The sequence below is a fragment of the Scophthalmus maximus genome, chromosome 11, assembly GCF_022379125.1.
Source record: "Scophthalmus maximus strain ysfricsl-2021 chromosome 11, ASM2237912v1, whole genome shotgun sequence".
In the NCBI taxonomy this organism is placed as follows: domain Eukaryota; kingdom Metazoa; phylum Chordata; class Actinopteri; order Pleuronectiformes; family Scophthalmidae; genus Scophthalmus; species Scophthalmus maximus.
Genome location: NC_061525.1, coordinates 1,306,618 through 1,320,191, shown reverse-complemented (window position 1 = coordinate 1,320,191; position 13,574 = coordinate 1,306,618). Strand labels below are relative to the sequence as shown.

At 45.2% G+C, this 13,574-nt stretch overlaps 1 protein-coding gene and 1 long non-coding RNA gene across 6 annotated transcripts in view; one reads left to right on the top strand and one right to left on the bottom strand.

Moving 5' to 3' along the window:
• Nucleotides 1-7,298, bottom strand: part of LOC118299707 (kinesin-like protein KIF3B) — a 100,878-nt gene extending 93,580 nt beyond the window's left edge. The window contains exons 1-6 of one of the 5 annotated variants that reach the window (XM_047335432.1): nucleotides 7,200-7,298; nucleotides 6,084-6,224; nucleotides 5,771-5,947; nucleotides 5,299-5,396; nucleotides 4,963-5,105; nucleotides 1,094-4,098 (exon numbers count right to left, since the gene is read on the bottom strand). In XM_047335432.1, coding sequence (XP_047191388.1) covers nucleotides 3,996-4,098; nucleotides 4,963-5,105; nucleotides 5,299-5,396; nucleotides 5,771-5,921 — 495 coding nt within the window. In that variant the 5' untranslated portion in view covers nucleotides 5,922-5,947; nucleotides 6,084-6,224; nucleotides 7,200-7,298 and the 3' untranslated portion in view covers nucleotides 1,094-3,995. Of the gene's footprint in view, nucleotides 1-1,093; nucleotides 4,099-4,962; nucleotides 5,106-5,298; nucleotides 5,397-5,770; nucleotides 6,250-7,199 lie in introns of those variants that run through there. The other 4 variants (XM_047335427.1, XM_047335429.1, XM_047335428.1 and 1 more) reach the window with 4 other exon arrangements.
• Nucleotides 7,299-7,842: 544 nt separating this feature from the next.
• LOC124850788 lies at nucleotides 7,843-11,679 on the top strand. The gene is made up of 3 exons (XR_007031700.1): nucleotides 7,843-7,954; nucleotides 9,123-9,346; nucleotides 11,524-11,679. It is a non-coding gene; the product is annotated as an uncharacterized LOC124850788 (long non-coding RNA).
• The last annotated feature ends 1,895 nt before the right edge of the window (nucleotides 11,680-13,574 follow it).

Sequence of the window (13,574 nt, the reverse complement as noted above, 5' to 3'; positions counted from 1 at the left end):
TGGGGTTGGCGGGGGTGATTAATTTCACCCTCATTAGGACGGCCGTGGCTACCTATGTAAGGTGACATTAAATTCAAGACAAGTACGCGTGGAGGCCGAAAGCGCCGTTGCGAGTGCTGTCGTTAATTTCTCTGTTTTCTGTTTTCCAGGCAAAAAAGTCCCAAGATCGAAAACAACGGAAAAAGGTCGCAGACTTTGTGTCACGACAGCAGAACGGCCGACAAGTACTACGTGGCCAACCCTGACCACTGTGAGGCCGAGGAAGTCAGGGCCCTGGTGAGCCAGAGCCTCCTCGTGGGAGAGGGAGGAGACGGCGAGACAAAGCAGCAGCAGCAGCAGCAGCAGGAGGAGGAGGAGATGGAAGTCGGCGGCGGCGGCGAGGACGGCGGCGGCAGCAGCAGCAGCAGCGAAGAGGACAAGGCTGCCCCCTAATCTTCCTCAGCCAACCCACCGCCACAGGAGGTCGAGGATATGGGCACACCAAGGAAGAAAAAGCTCAAAAGAGACTGCTCTGTTGTAATTAGCCCTTTCAAATCGATCCCGGACAAGAAGAAGGCCACTGAGCAGAGCAAGCAGAAGATGAGGGTCAAGAGGCTCCGATTCCCCCCCAAAAAATACGGCATTGCCATTGGACGCCCCGTTCGCTGGGGCCCCCCGAAGTTGGCAAGTGAGCTTTAGGGCAATGTACTATTGGTCCCCGGGGTCCCCTGGTACCCCTGGGGCCCTCCCCCCAAAGTCGGCAAGTTAGTTTTGGGCTAATTGGACTTTTGTGCCCCGGGGGCCCCTGGTACCCCTAGGGCCTCTCCCCCGAAGTCGGCAAGTGAGTTTTGGGCTAATTGGACTTTTAGCCCCCGGGGGCCCCTGGTACCCCGCCCCAGAGTTGGCAAGCGAATTTTGGGCAAAAAGGGGCCATTTACCCAAAGTGGACAAAAATTCCTCCAATTGGACATATTTACTGTACCGTACTGTACTACCATGACAAGTTCTGCGATGTTGAAAAATGTTCCACGAAACGGACACAAAAAAATGACAAAGTGAATGAAGTGGACAAAAGGTCCATCAGTTGGACAGGTGTACGAGTTAGGGAAGTGGTCGGGGCCCCTGTGTCCAACGGCAATACCCGGGCCCCCCCCCCCCAACCCAGAAAGGAGTCATAGTGCCACCGACAGGCGCAGTTGCTCCGGCACACTCGGGCATACAATTCGTGATCTAAGGCACAGCCATTTGACACCCTAACTGGGACGCAGGTCCATTTTGACGACCTTTGCCCAATGGCAGGAAAAGGCCCAATCATTCTCAGCCACAAAGTGGAAGATTCCCTTACCCCTGCAACTGAAAGTGTCCAATGGCATTAACCCCCCACCCCCTGCAGGGGAAAGTTTCCCTGGCAATTGCCAATACCCCGCTGGAGAGGGAGCCTCCCTGTGGACCGGCGCGCAGCTGCAGCGGCCGGTCTCCGCAGGGGAAATTTTTTCAGAGGGGCCTCGGGGGGATTCGACCTGCCCCCAGCGAGTGCGTTGACGCCAACCGCCTATTTTTAGGACCCCCGGGGGGCCGGGGAACGGGGGGACGAAAAGTGTCCGATTGGTTACATGGCCGCTTCTTGCCAACGTACGGTTTCGGGAGCTCACTTCCTTAGTGGAGGACCTGGCCGGGTGACGTGAGGGGCCAATCTCCCGAAGGAGGAAATGGCACTCTCCACCCACCCAGTCCCATCACTTCAGTCCCAGGACGGAGCAAAGTGTGTTCAAATTGAAGTAAGTATACTTTACGAAAAGTAGGGAAGACTGTGCCTTACAAAATAAAAAGGTTTTTAAAAAGAATTGGTGTCTGGCTCTCTTTGGCAACGTTTCGACCGACTTGGTCTTCATCAGGCCAGCGGGACACAAAATTCATAGTATTCAAGTAAATTCATGTGATTAAAGTACAGCTTGAGCGATCCTGTCAGCTCGATGTGCTTGTGAGAAATAGGCTCCCTTACTGGGGCTCCTCCCTTTATACTCTCTGCTGAGCTCCTCCTCTTAACTCTGATTAGGTTTTCATGAAGCCTGTTAACTCCATAATCCCCAAACCCATTGGATCAGCCCTTACTTAGGGTCAAGATCAGGGTAGAGACTGTGGTTAGGGTTAGTGCCCAAAATTAGGGTTAGGTCTGCGGATTGGGGACCGGAGTGACGGGGGTTCTGGGTGGAGGACCTGGCCGGGTTAGGTGAGGGGAACTGAGCCCATCTCCCGAAGGAGACGGAAATGGCACTCTCCACCCACCCAGTCCCATCACTTCGGTCCCAGGACGGAGCAAAGGGCGTTCAAATTGATAAACAAAGATTTTTATGCTTCTATGGTTCCAATAGTGTGTGGTGTTGGTTTTATGTTGTGTTTTAAAATAAATGGTTAAATTGTGAATACTGAGTCCTGTGTATTTTGTAATTGCACACATTTTCATTCATATTACTCTCATAACAAAAAATAAACTGACAAATGTACTCATTTTGTCCAAAAGCAGAAAAAACACAGACATGCTGACTCCATTTTGTACAAAAGCAGTACTTTCATAATGTGTTGGCACCCAGTGTCCAATGGCAATACCTTCAATGGTGTCCAATGGCAATGACTTGCCATTGTCCAATTGGGATACCCGGATACCAGCTCTAAGGTATTTGAAGAGGACAAAAGTCCAATGGCAATAACTTCTGAACTAGGGTTACATTAGTAACCACGGCGTCCAATGGCAATACCTTGCACCTGACCGATGGTATTGCCATTGGACGAGTCTGAGCGGACAACGAGTTTCAATGCAATCGGAAGACTGCAACTCGACCCGACACGAAGCCCCCCGCCTTCGTCGATGTCGCTTTTTGGACCAGTGAGTGTGTTTTGTGTGAAAAAAGGCCAATTACCCAAACCTTTCAAATGGACATATTAACTGTAATTAATGACAAGTTCTGTGATATGCTCACAACTTACACGAAATGGACACACAAAAATGGCAAAGTGAATGAAGTGGACAAAGTATCGCGAATTGGATGCTTTCGGAGGCTCACTTCCCTAGGGCGGGCTAGGGATACCAGTGTCCAATGGCAATACCCTGGATCCCCCACCTAACTCTAACTCTCTAGCGCCACCTTCAGGAACAGTTGCCTCAACACAACTTGATATCCACTGACTGTTACCTGCCACCATACCCCCTAACTGGGACGCAAGTCCATTGTGTGGAGTTTGGGACACCGGCAGGACATTGCCATTCATTTTTTGACATAGAGTGGAAGTTTACCTTTCCTGCGCAGATCTTTAAGGAACATCAGTCTTCTAGCTCTGTGGGTGTACAGCTTGCACATCTCAGCGTTGTCATAGGCTGTGTCCGAAATCACCAACTCATTCACTTCCCCCTACTCACTATAAAGGAATTTGTTGTAGTGGGCTATATAGTGCACTCACCAGCTACGATTTCGGACACTACTTGAGTCGTGGTGGTAATTACGTTTTTGTCGTAGGATTATGACGTAACTACAATGACCCCGGCCCGTGGACGATCCTATTATATTTAAAATATTTTATATATATGTATATATTTATTTTTCACCATTATTCAATGTTTTTTTACAAAAATTAGGCAAAATAAAGCAAGAACAGAGAGAAGGCTGAGACGTGTTGCTGCTGTGAGACGCGCTCAAGCTCACGCTGCGCCGCCGTCGTCTCTTCCGTCCGCGGTTTACCGGCGCAGCGAGCGCAATGCATCATGGTATATATTGCTCGGTTAGTGACCATCGGATGTCCACTACTTTTCACGATGCATTCTGGGATACATTCAGTGCACTATATAGGGTATATGAAATCTAGGGGGTGATTTCGGACACCACTGCAAAATGGCGAAGGCAGTATATAGTGCACTATATAGTAGTTAGGGGGTGATTTCGGACACGGCCATAGACTCTCCGATCGCGGGTCCAATTCTTGGTGTGTTCTCCTCGGCCCTCTGGAACTCTGCCTGCCTCTCCTCAGGTGTGCTGTTCTTCATTACACACCCTGGTAAGGTGGGTACTCCGTATGTCCTGGGTTTTTTCACACCGCAGGCAGTACATGATGCGACGTTCCTTCTCACTGTGAGAGAGAGAAAACAGACCGTGCACATCAAACTTTACATGAGACAGTGTGTCATAATACTCATTGTGACATCTTAATAGTTTTGTTCATGATATATTTAAGAACTTGGTTGAAATCATTTGAAACAACTCACAAAGTCAGAGGGGAGCACAGACGAACACACTCTGCCAACTATTAAGCTCAAATGGAGATGATTCCACTAAATGAAACATCAATAACACTGGCAAATACATAAATACATGTCCCAGCTCTTCTGAGCATTTTGAGCCGTAGTGAAAAGAAAAAAAGCAGTAAAAGCTATCTGTAGCAAAAACAGTAGCTAAAAATCAGATGCAGTGATGCAATAACACTGTCTTGTTTGTTAAGTAACAAAACAAAAAGGTGTGGTTGACTGAGTTTGACCGCCTGTATTTATAAAGATTTCAGGAAACCAAATTGCCTAGCCAATGAGCAGCAGGAGGCGTGGCCAGCAACATTAGCATTGTTTGTGTAGGAGCTGCAGGATGATCAACAGAGGTTGAAGAAATAAAAAACATATTCTATTCACAGAGAATGTGCTTTCACTTTTCACTTTGCTCTGCCTTACAATCTGCAGCAATACAGCGTGACAATGTATACAAGACACGGCCGTGGTCTTTTACAGCCACATGTCCAGTATCAAGTTCTTTTCAATGAACAACATTTAAATGTGCACTCCAGACACGTTTTTAAGTATTTAAAAACTACTCTGCTATGTTTAATACTTTGTTTAATATGGATTTACCTAATAGAAAGTAAAGTGTTTGTGTGAAATGTAAAACGTCCTCGGGTCCCTTGAAAGGCGCTACATAAATATGATTATCCTTATTATTAATAACCCACCTTGCCCAGAATGTGACTTTCTGCATGGACTTCTTCCTGGATAAAATTGTATTCGTTTGACAGCACATTTTCGCTCTCTGCTCTCTGTCTCTTTGTTCCTGGCCTGCTCTCCTCCCACCGCCTCCTGATCCAGCCGCTGCAGCCTGCAGAGAAGAGTTGGGAGTAGAATCAACTGTGTGTAAAGAGCCATTATATCACAGAACATGTTCCATAGCCACGGCACAATGTTGAAAAGGCACGAGGAAGATAAATAAATAATATAAGGTCATGGATTGAGGTAGTGTTTGATTCCTGATTTTTGTTTGGATGATTGGTGATAATGATGGTGGACGGTACCTTGGTCTGAGAAGTCTCCCCAGTTGGACTGAAGCACAGCCGGTCAGGTTTAGGGCGGAGCTCTTCTTCAGCAGCCTGCGTCACACAGCACAAGCTCACTGATGATGGGAAACCAAACAGTGCACAGCAGTGTCAGTGACCAGGATGGGTCACAACAACAGAATATAATCAAACACCAAACACTGGAATTTCCAGTGTTTGCTCAGACTTTGTCAGGAGGATTGAGACACTTGTGCTACTTGACAGAAAGACAACCACTGAAACTTATATGTAACCTATTTACACGGTTCTTTGCTGTGTGCAGACCATTTTCTCTTGTCATTCTTTGGGAGAGTGCTCCCCCTGCTGGCTCAGGCCTTTTCCAGATAAGAGAGCTCGGATGTCCTCCTGCAGCTTTGTTTTACATTCCTGTTATTAAACATCTTACATTTAAATCCTTTGGCAATATCTGGCTAAAAAACGTGTCACTTACCTGAAATGTTAGCAGTGCCCAGCTGGCCAAAGATGAGGGCCCACAACTTCCTGATCTCCTCCTGATCTTCTCTGAGCAGAGGGTCCTTGGGGTCCTCGGTGATTGGAGGTCTGTTCTGGATGCTCTTGGATCCGTTGGTATGGTGCAGCATGCTCACGCTCTCTTCATAGTGGTTGTCTGCGAGGGGAAAGACAGGCGATCATCAAGGTGCACGTGTTTCCTCCCAGACAGTCCTGCAGCAGCCTCATTAGCTCCGAGTCCCGGTCGGGGATGTGCCTTGAACGTCCGTCCACCGGGGCAGAGAAGACGTTACCCAAGGCGAGAGGGAAAGGTTGATCTTGGGAGGCATTGCACAGTCGTTCGCGAGGAGCACCAGTCTCAGACTGACACCCACTTCCTGCCAGGTCAACACGGTTGAGTGTACCTGCACATAGATGGTCCTGACCTGCTGTGTCTGAGAACCAGAGAGACAGAGACAACTTCAAAGTTTAATGTATTAAGCCAAAAAATGCACCCTTAGATACAAACACCGTTCACGAAATTCTTAAGTTTGTCGACAGTTGTCATGGAGACACAGAACTCGTGCACTGAGCAACATGTTTTTTTATACATTTACTTAAATTTATAGATTCATCTTGTGTTTTGTCCAGATAAGAATTGACATCTTTCTAAACCTGATTATGACATTGTCAAACAGTATCTTTTTTACTCTTACTCTTTGACCAAATTTAAATCATATAACAAGTATAAATGACTTGAATGACATCACACAGGCTCAATCTGGTGTGACACATTTCATGAACTGGTTTCTGCAAAGTGCAAAAACAGAACTTGAGGTCGACAGTCGCTACTCACTACACAGCATTCTCCGTTTTCTGCATGTACTCTGAAGTACCACAAATGAATAAAATATGACACCAATGTCAACCTCTGTGTAATATGTCCCATTGACTCTTAAGGAATGAACCAAACAACTGCATGGAATGAAATATCGATTCAATGTTCCATGATCTACAATGCTGAAATTATGAAATACACTTTGACTTTGAAACTCCCATGTCACATGGACATTTGATTTGAACTCCCATGTCACATGGACATTTGATATGAACTCCCATGTCACATGGACATTTGATATGAACTCCCATGTCGATAACATCATGATAGTCTACATCAACATTCATAACTGGTCACCACCAGTAACAAAGAACATGAATATGAGCAGCGCGGGCTCATTGTCATGGTAAATGCCCCGCGCTCCTCCTCCACCAACATGGCGGCCGTGAGCGTCACGTTAGCTGCTAACTGGCTAACCAACACAGTTAATGCGGTACTTCGCTCATGAACACTTTCCAAACTGAACACAGTGTCACAGTACAGTGCAATCTTTGTTTTCACTCCACGAACTAACATCGCCTCACCAGCTCACCTGCAAAGTGCAACAATATCACTTCCGGTTGACAGCCGCTACAGCATTCTCTGTTCTTAGCACGCACACGGGATTTTCATCCTCTGACATACTCTCGCGATATTTCCCTGTAACTCTCCCTGCGCAAATGGTGCTCATGTAGCGCCACTGGCACCTGCTGGCGTCTTCTGGTTACTACAACTTGACAGTGACACTGGCCATGAATAACATTAGCCTTTCTTTGAACAACAATCATCACGTTCTCCCCATGAACACACATCAACATATGGAGACATGTCAAACTCTCTCTTCACTTAAAGTACAACAAAGAAAGGATTAAAATCAATGAGCTTCATCGGACTTATTGCGCCACATTAACACACAATGTGTGATACAGGTATCAGGGCCGGTGTTATGGCCCCACTGGTTTCCGATTTAACTGGTTCCCTGCAGATGTTTTCCACTTAAGTCAGCAGATTCGTCACTCATTCACAAACATATGACTGCCAATTTCCATTAACATACAGACAGTAGATGTCACAAGATGTGCTGCTCAGAACAAATTGTTCTGCTCAGAACAAATTTAGCCTAGGACAGCAAAATAATTACACAATAACGATTACAATAAGTCCAGACACATAGTCATGCGTTTCACCCACGTACAGACCGCACCCACCATGCGGGATAAATAGCGAATGAACTATTGTACCAGGTTCCTGTCCTCTGCGCGATCCAGCCCTGGTTGGTGACTCGTCAGACAGAAACCCAGAGACTCTGTAAGTATTGTTATTAGTTGGAGCAAATAAACATGATTTGATTGAATGCATTGAACTCATGACTGTTTTCTCCCTCTGAATAAACGAACACACGGCGAGGACATGGCCGAGGTCTAGGACGAGAATCCTGCCGAACAGTAGGAGTGACCAGACTCTGTGTGTGTGGTATACATAGCATCATGATTTACTCTGATAATTAATCCTCTCTACATGACTTCACATATATTGTGAAGGTCATTTATCCAAAGGAGAAGCGTTCACTTTACATCGACCCGCTACACCTTTTGTAAAGGTGCACTTCATTTTTTCAATGAAGAAATTACTTTTATGATTTATTTTTAATTTAAGTTTTAAATATATTTGTCTTTATTGTAAGGCCATACATTATTTTGGTGTTTACATTTTATTCAAAGCAATGTTTTATGTATATTTTTCTTTTTTTTAAACTTTGGGAGATTTTGTGCTGGAGACTGAGGGAGAGTGCCTGCCAGCCTGTGTATGTTGACCGTGTCCCTTGCTGCTTCCATAGGATTAAATGCACAGATCCTGAATCCTGGTCTGAGTGGTGTCTTTCTGAGCTGGAGCGACCATACTACAGCCGTTACATAATGTTAACTGACATACCTTCAAAAGTAGGGGGCCACTCAAGGAGTTAGGAGCAAAGTGCAAAAATATAACTTTAGTTTGACAATAGCTACACAGTCACAGTCACGTACACAGGGATTCTCCTCCTGATGTAATCACAATAACAATAACAAAATACCACAAATGCATTAAATAAAATATTACACCGTCTCGCAAACGTTGTGTAATCTGTCCTATTGACTCTTAAGGGATCAACAATGCAATTGCATGGAATGAAAAATCGATTCAATGTTCAAGGATCTAAAATGACGAAAGCCAAAGAAAATACAAATCTAAATCATCATCTTTAGAATATGCTTAGTCTTTGAAACTCCCATGTCACATGGACATTGTATATGAACTCCCATGTCGCCATGAGCGTTACGTTAGCGTCACGTTTCTCTTCAGTTAAAGTACAACAAAGAAAGGATTATGTTCATTGAGCCTATCACATATTAAATATATATACAATTGTGTGATACAGGTATTATATAATTATGTGTGTGTGTGTGTGTGTGTGTGTGTGTGTGTGTGTGATCAACAGTGGTGCAGATCTCCAGGTGGAAGGTGAAGATGGAGTGGGAGTGGGAGGAGTCTTTGTTCATCAGTGTGTGGTCCACAGACCAGTTCCTCCAGCCGAGCTCTACGATTCTTTCACACTGCGTCACACTGTGCACAGTGTCAGCTGTGATTTAAGGAGATGAACCTCCAACCTCTGTTTGGTGTTGCTCCCCAAAGATCTCGGATTTCCTTGTTGTAAATCTCCAGGTAGAAGCTGTCACCAGGAATCTTCGACACACTAGCTTCGCACATAAACACACGAAATGATTCTCTCCGCGTATGCAAATCTTCCGCCTGTTGAAAGTGTTGTATGTAGTTTGCAGAAACTTTGCGCTTCTTGCATGAAAATCTATGAATTTATAAAACAGACATTCAATTCAATTTCAATTCAATTTTATTTGTATAGCGCCATATCACAACATACATTGTCTCAAGGCACTTTACATAGTGAGGTCAATATTACAATATTACAGGGAAAACCCAACAAATCCCACAATGAGCAAAGCACTTGGCGACGGTGGAGAGAAAAAACTCCCTTTTAACAGGAAGAAATCTCTGACAGAACCAGACTCAGTTGTGGGCGGTCATCTGTCTCGACCGGTTGGGGTGAGGAGAGAAATGAGGAAGAGAGGAGAGGTGGGCAGAAAGAGGGTGGGAGGAGAGACAGTAGGAGAGAAGAGAGAGAGAGGACAGTTGTTCAACCGCCGCTGTAATCTCTACCAGACTGATACTTATAATTAAAAAATACAATTATGTTGTTGTTATTATTAGTGATGATATTATTATTAATAATAACAATAATAATGACGGGTTAGGGTCCTGCAGGTCTGGGGTCAGAGATACACTAGGAGAGATAGAAAACACAAACAGGGTTAGTGACATGTACTGTAAACATATCGGGGGATAGGGGGGTAGTATAACAGTTGCTTTAATTTCTACCAGACTGATACTTATAATTAGTGAAAACTGATACTTATAAATAAAATGATGTTATTAATAATAATAATAGTAATAATAATAATGACGGGTTTGGATCCTGCAGCTCTGGGGTCAGATCTACTAGCTGAGAGAGAAAACAGAGTTAGTGACATGTAATGTGGATACATGATGCTCATGATATGAGTTCCCCCAGCAGTCTAGGCCTATAACAGCATAATAAAGAAATGGTTTATTAAACACCTGAGCAGTTCTAACTATAAGCTTTATCAAAAAGGAAGTTTAACTTTAAATGTAGACAGGGTATCTGCATCCCTGACACAAACTGGGAGCTGGTTCCAGAGGAGAGGAGCCTGCTGGCTGAAGGCTCTGTCTCCCATTCTACTTTTACAGACTCTGGGAACCACAAGTAGTCCTGCATTTACAGAGTGATCTATTGGGATAATATGAAACAATGAGCTCTGTAAGATATGATGGAGCTTGATTATTAAGGGCTTTGTAGGTTAGGAGCAGTATTTTGAATTCTATTCTGAATTTTACAGGAAGCCAATGCAGAGATTCTAACACTGGAGAAATATGATCTCTTTTTCTAGTTCCTGTCAGAACTCGTGTTGCGGCATTTTGGATTACCTGGAGGCTTTTCACAGACTTATTGGGGCATCTTAGCAGTAATGAATTACAGTAGTCCAGTCTAGAAGTAACAAATGCATGGACTAGTTTTTCAGCATCCTTTTGAGATAGGATGTTTCTAATGTTCTTGATATTGCGCAGGTGAAAGAAGGCTGTCCTAGAGACTTGTTTTATGTGTGAGTCAAAGGACATGTCCTGGTCACATGTGGCACAATTAACAACAGTTGCCTGAATACTCTCAAAGATGTGTTCAAATGCCCGTAGGATGACTCCCCTCTGGACCCCTTCTATTGTATCCCTCAGTGACACCCAGTAAAAGAATGACACACAACAGGACATCAGTGATATTAATGAACAAAGTGACTGACAGCAGGGTGTGAAGTAAATAATGAGTTCTGAAACCAGCAGCCATGAGATATAGGCTGCCGGTGTTCGACTGAGGGTGTCCAGTGACCAGCAAGACCCAGTTCACATATCACCATCCACAGAGAAAGGCTGATGACCAGAGGACTTCAAACACCAGCTGAGGAAAAAGAAAAGCTTCAAAGAAGAAATAATAATAAAGCTGAGTGGAGTTGGAATGATTTCCAGACACAATGCCGATTGTCCCGCAGGTCCCATGCCACTCGGCTCCTCTTTGCACCGGGTTTCAAAGTTGCCTAGCAACCACAAACAACCGTTGAGGAATTAAACGGCTGAGTGCGGTAGCCATTTTGGTTAGAATGCAGTGAGGTCAAATGTCAGAATGCTAACAGGAAGAACATCAGAATAATATAGAACTAGTGCACTGACCATCTCTCTGCCTTATTGGGTACCAGGGGCGTGAGCCGTCGGATGGAGCTTCAGGGGGGCAGAGTGTGGAGCAGAGTGTGTGGGCTGATGGCTGGGGCCCCGGATGTCAGCTAGAGGTTCCAGGGCCCCCAGTGTGGACCAGAGTGTCTGGGGCCCGAGCGACAGGCTGGAGAACCAGGGCCCCCAGTGTGGAGTGTGACGACCCTCCTGCTCCTCCTGCCTTTGTCTGCTTCTTCTTCTTGTCTTGCAGTCTGTTGGAGCTGCTGGAGGGTGGAGCTGGGAGGGTCGCCTTCTTTTATCTGCCCATCTGGGCAGGGCTCCCAGAGAGCTATATAAGCCTGTCTTTCTGGGAGTATATATAAATATATATATTTTGCCTTTTTAATATTCTGCTATCCACTTTGCTGTTGTGACATGCAAATTTCCCCGTCGTGAGACAAATAAAGGAATATCTTATCATGTGTGTGTGTGTGTGTGTGTGATAAGTGGATCAACACATTTTTCCAACTAAATTCACATCACCACTTTCCTCAAGCAGTAAGTTCTATTGAGTGTCAGAGACAGTTTGGTGTGTACGACATGTCTCGTAGTTCCTTGTTTGTCCAGTAGGGTGCATTCAGCCACAGGTGTGTTACATACAGGAGTGTTTTGACCGTCGTCGTCAGGTACAGAGGATCCCAACATTGAGCCATAGTTTGTTTGTTTGAATACATATAAGTTGTTCAAGGTTTACAAGTGTATATGGATCTGCGCAGACTTTATGGTGAATGGAGGAATAATGGTAAACAAATAGGTTTGATTATGATGAATGAGCTTCTATGAATATGAATGAACTTCACAACTACACAAGGACGCGTCAACTAGGCAGGTTCCCTGTCAAGCAGCACTCAACACTCATTCTCCCACATTAAAGGGGTCATATTATGCTCCAGGCACCTTTTCAGCCTGCCTCCACGTATATTGTGTTATCTGGGGTGTCTGCCAGCCCACGATGAATGAAAAGAAAACAATGAGTCGTTGATTCGTGGTTTGGGTTGATCGTGCAGACGGTCTGTAAATGAGCCATTCACGGCGGTCGGTCGCGGCTGCCGGCGTTCGGTCGCGGCTCCCGGCTTGCGGCTGCCAGCGTTCGGTCGCGGCTCCCGGCTTGCGGCTGCCGGCGGTCGGTTGCAGCGAGAATGTGTTCGCTGGGCCTCCCGGGTCTCTACGTCGTGTTTGTGCCTTGTTACGTGCGACTGTTGTCATGGCAGCAGACCCGGGGAGGAGCGAGGAGGAGCTTTGCGGAACACGAAGGGAGGGGGGCGAGGAGTGAGCAGGAAAGTACTGGAATCGACCGTAGTCTCACAGGGCTGTTTATACAGAAAGAGGAGGGGGCTGTGTGGCTTGATCCTTGAGGTGTTTTGACATGGACTGGCAAAGACATGTAGTTCACACACCTGAAAACCAATGTAACTTGTGTAAAAGGGGGCATAATATGGGCCCTTTAAAGCAAAAATCTTTATAAATACGGTCAATGATGAATGGACTGAAGTTTCTAGGTGGTCTTCACAGAAAAAACAGTTAGTATTGTAAATGAAACCATGTAGTGATTAGCAGGGTTGTACCTGTGAATGATCCTTCACCTTGTTCACAATCAGATATTTGTGGGGAATCATCCAGAGTCCTTGTTAATCATAAAAAGGCACCAATATGACATTACATGTGGAATAGATACAATTTCTTTCTGAAACAAAGCATGTGTGTTTTTAATATTATTATTTGGAGGAAGTTGAGAGAAACAAATGCTTCCAACTGGAGAGTTGGCTGGATTGAGGAGGGAGATTGAAGTAGATGGAGGTCTGCCTGTATTTCTAAAAAGCATCACAGTGCCTGACATAATGGCATCAAATACGACAGAAAATTAAATTGTATACAAAGACCCTAACATTTGTGAACAAAAACCACAGGCGCAGCAGACATACTCTGTAACATCCAGCCCCATCTATCTTTTATCCCCCGACCCGGACGAGGTTCCAGAGATGTACGGGTTGAACCAGCAGCAGGACGGGCCTATTGTTACAGAGGTGGATCATCAGAG